The sequence below is a fragment of the Mercenaria mercenaria genome, chromosome 13 (genome assembly GCF_021730395.1).
Source record: "Mercenaria mercenaria strain notata chromosome 13, MADL_Memer_1, whole genome shotgun sequence".
NCBI lineage: Eukaryota > Metazoa > Mollusca > Bivalvia > Venerida > Veneridae > Mercenaria > Mercenaria mercenaria.
In genome coordinates, this window is record NC_069373.1 from 59,103,218 (window position 1) to 59,116,862 (window position 13,645).

The following is a 13,645-nucleotide window of genomic DNA, read 5'->3' on the forward strand; positions in this document are numbered from 1 at the left end:
TGTACAATATGCATAATATACTGACTAAAGGTTAGGGTTAGTATCACTATGGTTACAAAATATATACATTTAAGATACTTTCGTTCAAATTTAGTTAATCGGGTATATACCGGAGTCTGTACTATATCACAGGCGCACCAGCTCTGTTTTTAGTCACAGCCGTTTCTAATCCCGTACCGTACCCATACCGTACATCCGTATTCGTAAACTATGGGTTTTGTTCGGAGAAAGGCGGAAACTTACATCATTCTATGACATCAATATACTTCAGAAACACGTAAAAATCAGCTTATTAAGAAATCTACCGTTTCATAATTTGATATATCTATAAGCCATTTGCTAAAAAGTTTCCGTAGCATTTGTCCAGAAGCCTTTAACCTGCACTCTTCAAACTTAGTGAGATGAATGGCTAAATGGAGTGGATAACACCTATTGCTTTTAAGATCAATATGTTAAAGGTAAAGGATGCGGCAGCCGAAATGATTTCTTCCTATAGAAATACAGAAAAAAAGTTTCTACAGTCATACTTTCAGCGAGTTTATTCCAAATGTTCCTGAGGTGAGCGACCTTGGGTCATTTGATTCTCTTGTTAAATGTCTTTGCCTTAAGCTGGGGACAAATACAGAATACTGTCGAGAGTATGGCTGAAAATATGCCCTTGTTTGAAATTAAAATTGATGACGTATTTCCTACCAACCTGCGTTGTATAAATGCCCGCCACATCCCACCTCGTTGTAATTTGATTTAAGCCAAATCTAATATGGTGACCTATCATTTTTTTGTTTTAGATTAGGTAGACATGACCAAATGTATGTGCAGAGTTTGATTTAATTCTATTATGTGAAACTCGATAAAATAGCAGAAATACCAACTTAAAATTGCCAAATATATGCAAAAACAACCCTTGGGTCTGCTCAACAAGTATTCCTTTTTTACAAAATCATTTTCTTTTGATTTCTCTGAGCATGTTTCAAATAGATATATTGTTTTCCGTTATAAAAATGTTAAGATATCAAATTTATGCCGGTAATTGTACTTTACTGAAATATATTTTAGGAGTATAGAAATTCTGAAAAATGTTAAAAATAGCATCATATCTAGAGGCAAATAAAATTGAAACAAAGCCGGTGACCTAGTATTTTTATTTCATTTTTCAATGCATCATAACATGATCTTGTAATACAGAACATTTCATCAAAATCTATTTTTTGGAAAAAAATTACGAAACTGTAGCGAGCGTCCTTAAGGTCAGCTTTTCTCCTAAACTATCAAAGCTTTTGAAACTTGCAGCACTTGTTCACCATCAAAAGCTGACTCAGTACATCAAGAAACATAACTGCATCTTGCTTTTTGCAAGAATCATGGCCCCTTTTGGACTTAGAAAATATCTAATTTCTTGGTTAAGTTTTATGTTAAGGTCAACTTTTCTCCTTAACGGTCAAAGATATATTGCTTTAAAACTTGGAGCAGTTATTCGCCATTAAAAGCTAACTCTGCAAAGCAAGTGCCGTAACCCTACATTGATTTTTGCAAGAATTATGGCCCCTTTTGGACTTAGAAAATCATAGGTAGGACAATATTTCTATTATATAGAGACAAAAAATCAGATGAGCGTCTGTACCCGCAAGGCGGTGCTCTTGTTATAGGAGATATTCCCTCCGTAAATGATCCTTAACACATCATATGAGCCGCGCCATGAGAAAATCAACATAGTGGGTTTGCGACCAGCATGGATCCAGACCAGCCTGCGCATCCGCGCAGTCTGGTCAGGATCCATGCTGTTCGCTAACAGTTTCTCCAATTCCAATAGGCTTTAAAAGCGAACAGTATGGAGCCTGACCAGACTGCGCGGATGCGCAGGCTGGTCTGGATCCATGCTGGTCGCAAACCCACTATGTTGGTTTTCTCATGGCACGGCTCATATATATCCTTGCAACGCATTTTGTCGCTACCAAAACTCGGCGACTACCAAAATGTATTGCTACCATTTGAGGTGAAACAAGATTCACATTTATATAGATTGAAATACTAAGTAAATAAATTTACCTGATGGATATTGAACCCACACCCACAAAATACAAAGACTGCAATGCTTATATTATTATTATATTTATAATACCAGAATTAAGTAGCGCCCTTTCATGATAAACACGTTGAAAGGCGCTTTACATATGGCAAACACAGCCACACAATGCGCGAAAAGCATCTTCTACTAGTACAGACACAGAGCGATCTGACCAGAGGGACAGGATGAGAAAAAGGCCACAGAACAGATAGACAGAAATCCTTTTTAGATACAGACTTGTCAGGCTAACTTAGGATAGCTCTTTGCGAATAGACAGCCTGGTTCTTTAACGTGTCCGGTGTATAGCACCGATACACGCGAAGCCGTCTTTCCGGGGAAGAACCAGTATATGCCTCTAAGTTAGGTGGGAGACACTCAAGCGCATCTAAGAAATTTCCAGGGTCTGGACCGGGATGATCTTATACTTACCTTGCTGGCGGTACATGTTTTGTGTTGCTAAAATTAATTATCATACAAAACCAATCGTTTATATCGTATTTGTAAACACTACCTAAATTATAGACTGTTCCGTTATTAAAAGAAAACATCGCTGACCATAAAAACCAAACTATACCTGATGTCGATATTGTCATTAAAATTTAAAATTTAAAACTGTATAACAGCTTTATTATCTGTTATAACTGCTGGTAGTAGCAGCAGTACACTGCTGGTAGTACAAGCAATTATCTGTTATAACTGTTGGCAGTGGCAGCAGTACACTGCTGGTAGTACAAGCAATTATCTGTTATAACTGCTGGCAGTGGCAGCAGTACACTGTTGGTAGTACAAGCAATTATCTGTTATAACTGCTGGCAGTGGCAGCAGTACACTGTTGGTAGTACAAGCAATTATCTGTTATAACTGCTGGCAGTGGCAGCAGTACACTGTTGGTAGTACAAGCAATTATCTGTTATAACTGTTGGCAGTGGCAGCAGTACACTGCTGGTAGTACAAGCAATTATCTGTTATAACTGCTGGCAGTGGCAGCAGTACACTGCTGGTAGTACAAGCAATTATCTGTTATAACTGTTGGTAGTAGCAGCAGTTAACTGCTCCTAAAGCTGTACTGCCAACTTCACATCGATGACAATGGGACTATTGAGACATTTACGTTTGGCTCTTACCATTCTAAAATGGCACGATAGGACTAAATGCATGAAAATTGATTTATGTGAATGCGGTAATGGAACCATCTATCCTAGTCCAACCCGTAACGTAATTATCACTTCCATTTCATTTCAGTCTGTGGACGGACCATCAGGGGAGGTCACTAGAGCCACGCATTGGACTACATCTATCCGATGTATAACTTGTTTTTAGGTATCAAAATCATAACGGTAAAACAAAAGGCGCATCGTAAACGCTGCAGTTTTCTGGAAGCAAGTTTTGTCTTTGTTTTCTTGATGAAGGTTTACTTTGTTTTTAGTGGTTTATTGAATTTAGTTTTGGATTATACTGTTGAGACAGCTGGATTTTATATCTTATAATTTTCACTGTTTCGAAAATACATTTGAACTCATTTCTTAAAGTTGTTGGGGATGCCAAGGAAGTGTTTCTTGATACTTTGATACCCCTTCCACAACAACAACAACAACAAAAACAACAACAACAAAACAGTCTTCTCCTTTTTGACAACAGACATCGCATCAAATCCTTAACAGTAAACATAATTGCTCTCTCATTTTGGCTTTAGTGCTGGGGGCCACCCCCACCACACACCCTTCCATGCTCCTATGACTATGTATAATTTTTTGAAAACCTACAAAAACTTAAAATGTATGCGTTCCGCCATACTAAACAGTAAGTCTTAAAGAATTGTTTAACTTATAACATCATGATTTTGCGAGTGACGTTGTCCAATGTGCGTGACGTGGCAAAGCTGGTATTAATTGATAAAAAAGACATTCAAAGACTCAAAGTATATTTTTTGTTTTAAAATTAATTTCGAAAAATCTTTCACACCCCCGGTGTTCGCTTTGCGATTCTTACGCTGACACAAACAACTAGTCTCTATTTCTTTTAACATGTTTATTTTTCTGCATGATACGAGAAACATTTACTTCGAATTGTACCATAAACACTCTATATTACTCTGACTTAATTATGGATTATCATATTTGTTTAAATGATTCAGTTCTTCATTCAAGTGACTACTCTTTCCAAATTGTGTTGCTAGATTCTCGACATGTAAGTCATTGTTTTAACCCTTACCCTGCTAAATTACTTTAATGAACTTGTCCATCTTTTAATTTGGACAGTACCATTAACTGTTCAAGGAGGTGCTTACCAAAATGATACTGACTGAATAGCGAACAGTGCAGACCATGATCAGTGCAGGCTGATCTTGGTCTACACTGGTCACAAAGGCAGAATCACTTGCCACCAGCAGGCTAAGGGTTAAAGTTCTAATCCTTTCACAGACTACTGTCAAATGTTTGTCCAAATGTGAGCTAGTTTATGAAAGTGAAAAGACGCAACTGGAACACTGCAATGTAAATCAAAATGTACACATCTTGTCGTACAATCAATAATTACCTGAACTGTAAATGACAAGGCCTTTTTACGAAACAAACAGTAAAAGAAGGTCACTGGAAATATACAGCCAGATCCATTGGTTGTGAGTAGTACATGTATACACAGCAGTTTTATGCAATGTTAGGAAATGTATAACTATTACGTTAACCGATACCAGGAATTGTGTTTGAAAAAGAAATTTGCCAAAAAATTCTTTTATTTTTGTTTTTAAAAGTTTTATATTTGAACTTTTAAATTCATTTTTATGGCATCTGATAGAGGAAAGAATGATGAATTTATATGAAACAAAAACAAGAAATGTCAAATGTTTTCAATTCACCTCTTTTGTGAGGACAAATATCATGATTTGCATAAGAATTGCAGTGCTTTCTGTCTGTTCGTTTCTGCTAAAACTGTTATATGATAATTTTCTAGAAAGTTATCACTAACAATGGGCTCATACAGATTTCCAATATTATTGTCCCATTGTTTATTCATTGTTTCTGAATCGCTATAAACAGCGTCATTTAAAATAATTTCATTGCCATTATGCAGTATTAAAATTGCTGTCACAAAGAGCATAAGATCCTAACTCCCTTTTTTTAATCACCTTCTCTATGTAACCGCGCAGAATTTAATCAGGAATAGACTGTCTCACAACTATTTCGTATCTATCCACTGAACAATGTAGTTCAATGCGGAATAATTTACCACTTCTGACGTCATTATCCTTACAGACAGGAAAATTTGACTTACTCTGTAGCCACCTTTGAGGCAGCCGCGAACTTGATTACAAACATACAAGTGCTCATGTCCAGTAAAAAATAGTTCAAAATACTTCGAATATATACCAATGGCGCAGTAATTTACTATGAATAACTATCGGCTGCATGCCTTTACTTCAGTATTTTTTACATTACAGGTGGTTTGAATGCATAACTGTATATATCACCATAGCACAGTATCATATTGATGAAATGGTTAGCCAAATCAAATCCTATATGTATTTGGTTTCTAACTATCAAAGCGCTGTTAGCGCTTGTGCCATTTTTGGAATGGATTCTTTTCATAAATCACCTTCCTTCCATCAGTACTGAGCTATCAGTACTTTGATTTCACCTGATACACAGAAGATGAATGATGATCGGTAGTAAGGGCGGTAATTGGCGACGAGCTAGGACCACCGTCAGCATGCGGAAACAGGATATATGCGCTAAGTCTGCAGTAACCTGTGATATTTTTGACCGGGGGGATGAGAACTGCGTACTGACGGGATAAATTCATTTGCATCTGTACATTTTACGGTGCACTGATATGTATCATTCAACGTTTAGCTGATCGGCCGTATTAACTGGGACTGCAAGTATTTAACCTAAAAACTCAACTTACAATCCAATACTACAATCCAATATAAATTTATATTTAAAACTAGCAATATCTTGGCTTGTTTGAAGTCCCTTGTTTCTTTTGTTCTTAGATTTTCAGCAACAATTTGCGTTTGTTTCAGATTGTAGTGTTCCAACTTTGTTGGCAGGCGCTTCAGTTTTACGTTTACAGACACACACAAAGTCACGTAATATTCGTAGTAACCCTGGTCTGGTTACACAACTACTTTGATGTAGAATATAATAATGTCTTTAAAGCAGGAGCAATCGGAATCTTCTATAACGAGACAAGAAGCTGCATATATGTCCCCACCTTAATAGTAAATGAGTCCCCACTGCTGGTATGGATCCCATGCTTAACCCTTACCCTGCAAAATTTCTAAAATGGACTGGTCCATCATTCAATTTGGGCAGTACCACTTACTAATTGAATGGATGTTCAATGAAATTTTCTGTCTGGATAGCAAACAGTGCAGACCAGAGGCTGATCATGGTCTGTACTGGTCGCATAGGCAGAAGCACTTGCCGACAGCAGGCTAAAAGTTAAGGTTCGAGATTAGCTCAAACGAAATTTTAATACTAGTATCATCACTGACTCGTAAAATTTCAAACATAATCTTGTCAACAAACATATCTAACGGTTAGCAACGAAAATATTTTTCAGGCACTTGTTCTCAACGGTTCTGGTTTACTATCGCAACTAGTTGCCTTTTGCACCATACTTTCAAGTATAGATCATGGTTGGGTTCCTCACATGATACGATTTTGTAACATCCCATAACAGTGCGTTGTTTATGAGTTTCTACCATGGACAAGATTATATGTTATTGGCATGACAGCTCCACCTCAGTGCTATAGTCTCAAAGACACCGCTTTTAGTTCTAGTCTTGTCATAACCAATTTCACGTGCATGAACCATTTTCAGTCCGGAGTTTATACCAAAACATTTCGAAGATAGATTTCGAAGTTTCATAAATACATGTATGTATCAATGCTCACCTCGCGTTTTCCGACAATAGAGGAATAAGCCAACAGATACGTCATTCAGTGTATCATTGAACTGTTCTTATTAAGGAATTATTAAATTATTAACAAAGAATAGCATGTCTTTTCATATTTCTCCGGATTAGCAGAATATCTCGTGTAAGTTTTAGCATATATGCATACACATGTACCGTTGCTTCACATCCATCAATGTATTCCACGTTTTTCACTTTTTTAACTTTATATTCCAACATTTTTTTTATATAATTTTTATTTTGCATACTGCTAATAAATTTAACTATGATCTACAAATTGGTGCTAAAATCTTAATATCAGTTAAACTTCAGCAGAATTGTGAAACAGACTCTTGGCCTACAGACTTTCACATTGATTAAACAAAGCGGCTTCTGTAATATCTACTGTACGTTTTAAACACCCGGATAGGGAGGAGGAGGGTCATCAAGATCATCCGTACTACCTTGACCTGAAAAATAAGAACAACGTTAATAAATACATAAATGTTCAATATAAGTAAAAAAAAAATTATAGGAACAAATATTATTATAAGTTATGAAATTTGTAGTAAAGCCGGGTTACCTCCGGTCTCCTAACAATTCTAGAATAAGCAAAATATAGTCGTAAATTATACCTTGCTTCTACAATTACATAATATATATAGGCTATAAACCGACTTTCAGTTTGCTATTTTATGGTGTTTTTCACGTATTATAAAAGTGTTTAACTATATATACCTATTTCACTAGCAAAGATCTGACGAGGTTTTGTTTTTTCATTAATTAACGTGTCCATTGCTGTAACAGAGTTGTAGTCTGGAGGTTTCCAAGGATCATCATCGGGTTGGTCTTCGGATGAACTATTAAATGAATAATGGTCCTCATTTATTGGAGAACGACCGTCGTCTTGACTGTTTCTAATTGTGTTATCAGGTAGAACAATTGCCTCCTGTGTATTTGAGGTGTCATCTGAAATAGATTGAACGAGTTAAATAATAATCTCTAATAGACGGAGGTGACTAAGTCTCTTAAAAATGTTTCAAAGCACGCGATCAGAGTCAGATATCTAAGTCACCGGTCAGTCGATACTCTAATGCAAAGATGTAAGAGACAAGTGTTCTTTATATAACCACAAACAAGATGCATTTATAAAACAACTGCATTTTCATTTAAGGAAATCAATATAAGGTGGAGGGCACCATGGAAATATAATATATAAAGAAGGTTATAACATATTAAACGTTACAGACAAGCAATTTTATGACAATTTGGGACAACGCCATAGAAGGTCAAGTACCGAGATTGTTGTTAACAAATATTGTGCCTTCCCTAAAACAATTTATTGGATCAAAAACTGTAAATCAACACGCTACTAACTTCCATAAGCTCTAACACCACTGACCAGATGTCCACTTGTATAAAAGTATTTAACCGAGGTACCAGTATACCATGAACTTAATAACTTCACCTATCTGTAGCTTTATCAAGCACAGTTTTATAAGTTATATATGCCTAATTCCTTATTTGAAAAAACAAACAAACAAAACAAAACAAAACAAAACAAGAGCTGTCCATTGTCCCAGAAGCAGGAATATTACCCTAAATGTTAAAATATCTATAAAATTTCAATCCAGAATTTGCATTAGTTTTAGAGATAGTAACTTGCATGCAAAACTTTAAACAGAAGTTTTAAGTTCAAAAGGGGGCATGATTTGGCCAAAATGAATGTCAGAGTTATGGGACTTGATGCAATCAACTAGTTTTATAACCCCGAAGACACATGTGAAGTTTCAATTTTATATCTGCATATGTTTTGCAGATAGTAACTTGCACACAAAACTTTAACCAGAATTTCGCCAAAATGCTTGTCAGAGTTATGGGTCTTGATGCTTTCACCTAGTTTTATAACCCCGAAGACACATGAGAAGTTTCACTTCAATATCTGAACAAGGAAATTCAGGAAAGACGCCGCCAAGTGTTGTGTCTGAAGTACATTTACTACAATATGAGAAATTACCTAATCATTACTATATTAGACTCACTGGTTACAAATTATCAACATTAGCAACACAAATTATGTTATAAACTGTTAGAAACACTCAAAAATAAACACGATAAAGAAGTATTACCATGCAATACAAATCCTCTACCTGCAATGACCTTGACATTGCGAGTAGGTGATCCCTTTACATACAAAATTAAATTAATTATTTCACCAACTAAGGTCAGCACCTGTGGAAAGTTCTTATATGCAGGTGCATGTGTATGAAGTTTCACATAAATGCAGTCTGAGTGTTTTCTATTCACTGGTAAAGTTTAACGCGATCTGGTAATGTCATTTCCTACAATTTCATTGAATATTTGAAAAACATTTCTCTTTCGGAAAACTTTACTTAGAGTAACCTCCCTTATCAATAAATCGGATGAACATTTTGACGAATGTTTAAATAAAAAATATTTTCTGCTCTACAAATAAGGAGAGGAATGACAAATAACATTGTTTTATATCACATAATAATTTGTATTACATACATTTTTGATGTTTTCTTTATGCCATTTTTTGTTTATTCACTAAAATCTGTTGTGCAATATCGTGTTGTGTTCTGTTTATCGTTTCAAAACTATTCATTACCATCTTTATATGGTACAAAATAAAAGGGTGTCCCATATACTCGACGCCGCCCTCTGGAATTAGTTTTGGAGATAGTAACTTGCATATAAAACTTTAACCAGGATTTTCTAAGTCCAAAAGGGAGCATAATTTGGCCTAAATACATGTCAGAGTTATGCGAGGTCGGTAACTGATCTAGAAAAAAAGTTTCAAAGCTATATGTCTTAAAATTTAAATGATGTACTTTAACAAAGATATGACACCGACGCCGACGCCAGGGTGAGTAGAATAGCTAGACTATTATTCGAATAGTCCAAAACATAGTTGAGCTGAAAACAAGCAATTAGCACGTATTCATGTTTGAATTTGTTAGTATAAAAAAGATCAGCCTGCACATCCGTGATCATGATCTGCACTGTTCGTCATTGAGTTAGTAACATTTTGGTAAGCACCCCTTTTAACAGTTAATGGTACTGTCCAAATTGAAAGATGGACAAGTTTATTATAGAAATTTAGCAGGGTAAAGGTTAATGAGAGATGAATATGGGATATCTTAATGGCAATTGCCACTTAATGGCAGTGATAAACATTTAGTAACAGTTGCCATTTGATGACAGTGTTAAACATTAATGACAGTTGCCATTTGATGACAGTGATAAACATTAATGACAGTTGCTATTTGATGGCAGTGATTAACATTAATGACACAGATAAACATTAATGACAGTTGCTACTTGATGGCAGTGATAAACATTAATGACAGTTGCCATTTGCTGACAGTGATAAACATTTATGACAGTTGCCATTTGATGACAGTGATTAACATTAATGACAGATGCTATTTTATGGCATTGATAAACATTAATAACACAGATAAACATTAATGACAGTTGCCATTTGATGGCAGTGATAAACGTTAATGAAAGTTGCCATTTGATGGCAGTGATAAACATTAATGACAGTTGCCATTTAATGACATTGATAAACATTAATGACAGTTGCCATTTGATAATATTGATAAACATTAATGACAGTTGCCATTTGATGACAGTGATAAACATTAATGACAGTTGCCATTTGATGACAGTGATAAACATTTCTGTGAAAGATGGTCATAGTATATAGTTAAGACGAAGACCAATATGAACTCAGACCGGAATTTATGTGTCACGTATCATAGAGTATTAAAACTTAGTAGTCAGTGCTAAAAAACTAATATTACGGATCACTTTCGTTTTTATTGTATTGTTAAACAGTTAGAACGATCAGTATACAAATGTAAGACATTCCAATTAAAGTGTTTCGACTCTGTATTTTTTTTGCATCGTGGTTTTGATATCAAATACCTTTATTTCTTTTTCTTCCAATAGCTACAAAAATGAAAACTAGGATTCCACATACGAGGTTGGTGACTATCGCAGCTTATACAGTTACACAGCGTCCATACAAGTAGAAGGAAGACAAAGACGATAATGCCAAACGCCAAAATCATATACCAAAATGTTTCCATATTTGAATCATTTCAAATGTCGGATTCTGACCACGACATCGATGGACTCCATGTTTCCAGTTGTTTTTCTATAAACATACAATATACATGAAACTCTGCCATACTTACTTAACTTACTTTAAAGTATTATTTAAAAGGTTGATATAAATCTCCATTCACATAAATAATTTCTTAAATGTATTATTTTATTTTTAGATAAGTTTTAAGTCAGATTATATTAGAAATAAAATAGATTATTTTCTATTGCCAACAACAGCTCCGTACTCTTTTAATGTATGTATACGTAAAATAAAATGTTGCATACAATTGCCCCATATCATATTGCCGATAGTCTTCTTGTCTAACAATACTCCTTTATAGCTGACAAATATCGTGTTGTACAGAAATACGGCATACACGGTGTCAAGCGTTGTACAATGTGAACCAACATCAAAGCTGATAAAAGAGTTTGAATTCTGAAAATAAAAATAAGGCCTATTCATTTTAGCACGCAATGACGAAGGTAATCTGACTTTTATGATATATAATTAGTCTATGAATGTGCACTGATTTTATGTTTCTAATAATTCATTTATTGAATGACAATAACATGTTAGATATTGACATTGTGAAAAGTATAACATGTTTATTGGATGAGACTTGAATAAACTATCATATGTCATCTTTTCTATTCATAAACTCGACGTGTTATCTTTTCTATTCATAACCTCGACATGAATTACGTCATTATGTCAACAAAGTGGGGGTGTATCCCCCCATTCATCATACCATAATGTTTGGGGGCATGGGCTTTGCCGGCGTGGGTTCGATCCCATCCTCGTCGCCAAAAAATGTTATGTTCTTGAGGGTTCTTATATGATATTATATTGCATAGTCATTAGACTAGAAAGACACAAGTTACTTTGACAGTGACTAAATGTATTCTAATTCTAAAATCTAACAACATACAATTATATTGGTATCAGAGAGGCAGTTACAGTAGGCGGGGCTTATCATAGCAGTGGGCAGCTTGCTGACCAATAGTCTAAATACATTACAGGTATGTAACTAGAAACAAACAATATTTTTAGGCCTAATCATATTCGATCTATTATTTTGTCCTTATATCCGAAGCATAAATTAAAATTCATAAAATATGATAATGACTTATAATTTGTAGATATCAATTATAACAGTAAAAAAAAAAAAAAAAAAAAAAAGTACTCTCTGTAGAAAAGAGTGTATCATCCCTGAATTAAATAAAGTTAGGGCTCATGATTAATCTGGAACACGAAACATGAGATTAATATTATATCAGAATTTGTCTTAGCATTTATTTCAGAGGTTTACTGAAAATTATCCCTTATGTTTTAACCCTTACCCTGCTCAATTTGTCATTCATTTTGAACATTGCCATTAACTGTTAGAAGGGGTGCTTAGCAAAAAGATACTGACTGAATGGCGAACAGTACAGATCATGATCAAACTGCACTGGTCGCAAATGCAGAATTACTTGCCGCCAGCAGAATAACGGTTAATATCAAAGTTGTAAAAACTGTTATACTCTTACACATATTCTGAAAAAGTGCTCTGTGCTCTGTGTTCTTAAACCTTATCCAAGCTAGGCATATTTTACAGTATCAAAGTCACAGTTAAGCACGTCATGTTGGTCATAATCAAATTCCTAGATGTATCGACCAAAGTTTTCACTGTGGAGAAATACATGTGCAGTGACTAAACAATAACCATTGAAATGTTTTGCACTTACCTTTCAAACACACTTAACACAGTTAATCCAGAAAATACCTCGATCACTGGTAATTCATAAAAGAGCTGTATCGGTTAAGATCTATGTGAAGAACTATGCGAAGTATTTAAGTTTAGTTTTGCAAAGTATCACAAAACAAAACAAAAAAGCTAGCAAACATGTTACATAAAATCAAGAGGAAATGTTAACTGTGATGTAAGCATCCCGGTGATGATTCACAGACAGTGCGAAATTTCCGATAATCATTGCCGATGCATGTGAATATTTAGCAATATAATTATGGCGTACCATTTGGGTCGAAAGTTTCCAGGTACCACAGGTAGAAATAAAATTATACCTGCAGTATAAATTTATAACTGCGGGTTTAAATTGGAAATGTACCCGCGGGTATAAAAATTGTACCCGCGGGTACAATTTTATACCTGCAGGTATAAAAATTGTACCCGCGGGTATAATTTTACACACGCAGGTATATAATTATACCCGCAGGTACAAAATTATACCCGCGGGTATAAAAATTATACCTACGGGTATAAAAATTGTACCTGCGGGTATACTTTTATAGCCGTAGGTATAATTTTATACCCGCAGGTATACTTTTATACCCGCGGGTATAATTTTACACCCGCAGGTATAAAATTATACCCGCAGGTACAAAATTATACCCGCGGGTATAAAAATTATACCTACGGGTATAAAAATTGTACCTGCGGGTATAATTTTATAGCCGTAGGTATAATTTTATACCTGCAGGTATACTTTTATACCCGCGGGTATAATTTTGTACCCGCGGGTACACTTTTATACCCGCAGGT

General features: G+C 35.1%; 1 protein-coding gene across 3 annotated transcripts; it reads right to left on the reverse strand.

Moving 5' to 3' along the window:
- Positions 1–6,018: 6,018 nt before the first annotated feature.
- Positions 6,019–13,073, reverse strand: LOC123529662 (uncharacterized). Of its 3 annotated transcripts, none has more exons than XR_006682185.2 (5): positions 12,831–13,073; positions 11,388–11,538; positions 10,920–11,151; positions 7,701–7,931; positions 6,019–7,432 (listed from the first exon to the last, which is right to left on the reverse strand). XR_006682185.2 is itself a non-coding variant. In XM_053521960.1 (5 exons), exons 3-5 carry the CDS (start codon positions 11,092–11,094, stop codon positions 7,377–7,379), a joined length of 312 nt encoding a protein of 103 aa, XP_053377935.1. In that variant the 5' UTR covers positions 11,095–11,151; positions 11,388–11,538; positions 12,831–13,073; the 3' UTR covers positions 6,019–7,376. The 3 variants fall into 3 exon arrangements, 2 of the variants coding, with proteins under 2 accessions (XP_053377935.1, XP_045166022.1); XM_053521960.1 differs by having other exon boundaries at positions 11,070–11,151; XM_045310087.2 differs by having other exon boundaries at positions 10,975–11,151; positions 12,831–13,072.
- Between the last annotated feature and the right edge of the window lie 572 nt (positions 13,074–13,645).

Coding starts and splice junctions, on each gene's coding strand:
- LOC123529662 (XM_045310087.2), bottom strand. CDS start 11,083: ATGGAAACATTTTGGTATATGATTTTGGCGTTTGGCATTATCGTCTTT. Junction 7,932..10,974: donor CTGCGATAGTCACCAACCTC/GTATGTGGAATC, acceptor AATCTATTTCAG/ATGACACCTCAAATACACAG. Junction 7,433..7,700: donor GATCTTTGCTAGTGAAATAG/GTATATATAGTT, acceptor CTTATTTTTCAG/GTCAAGGTAGTACGGATGAT.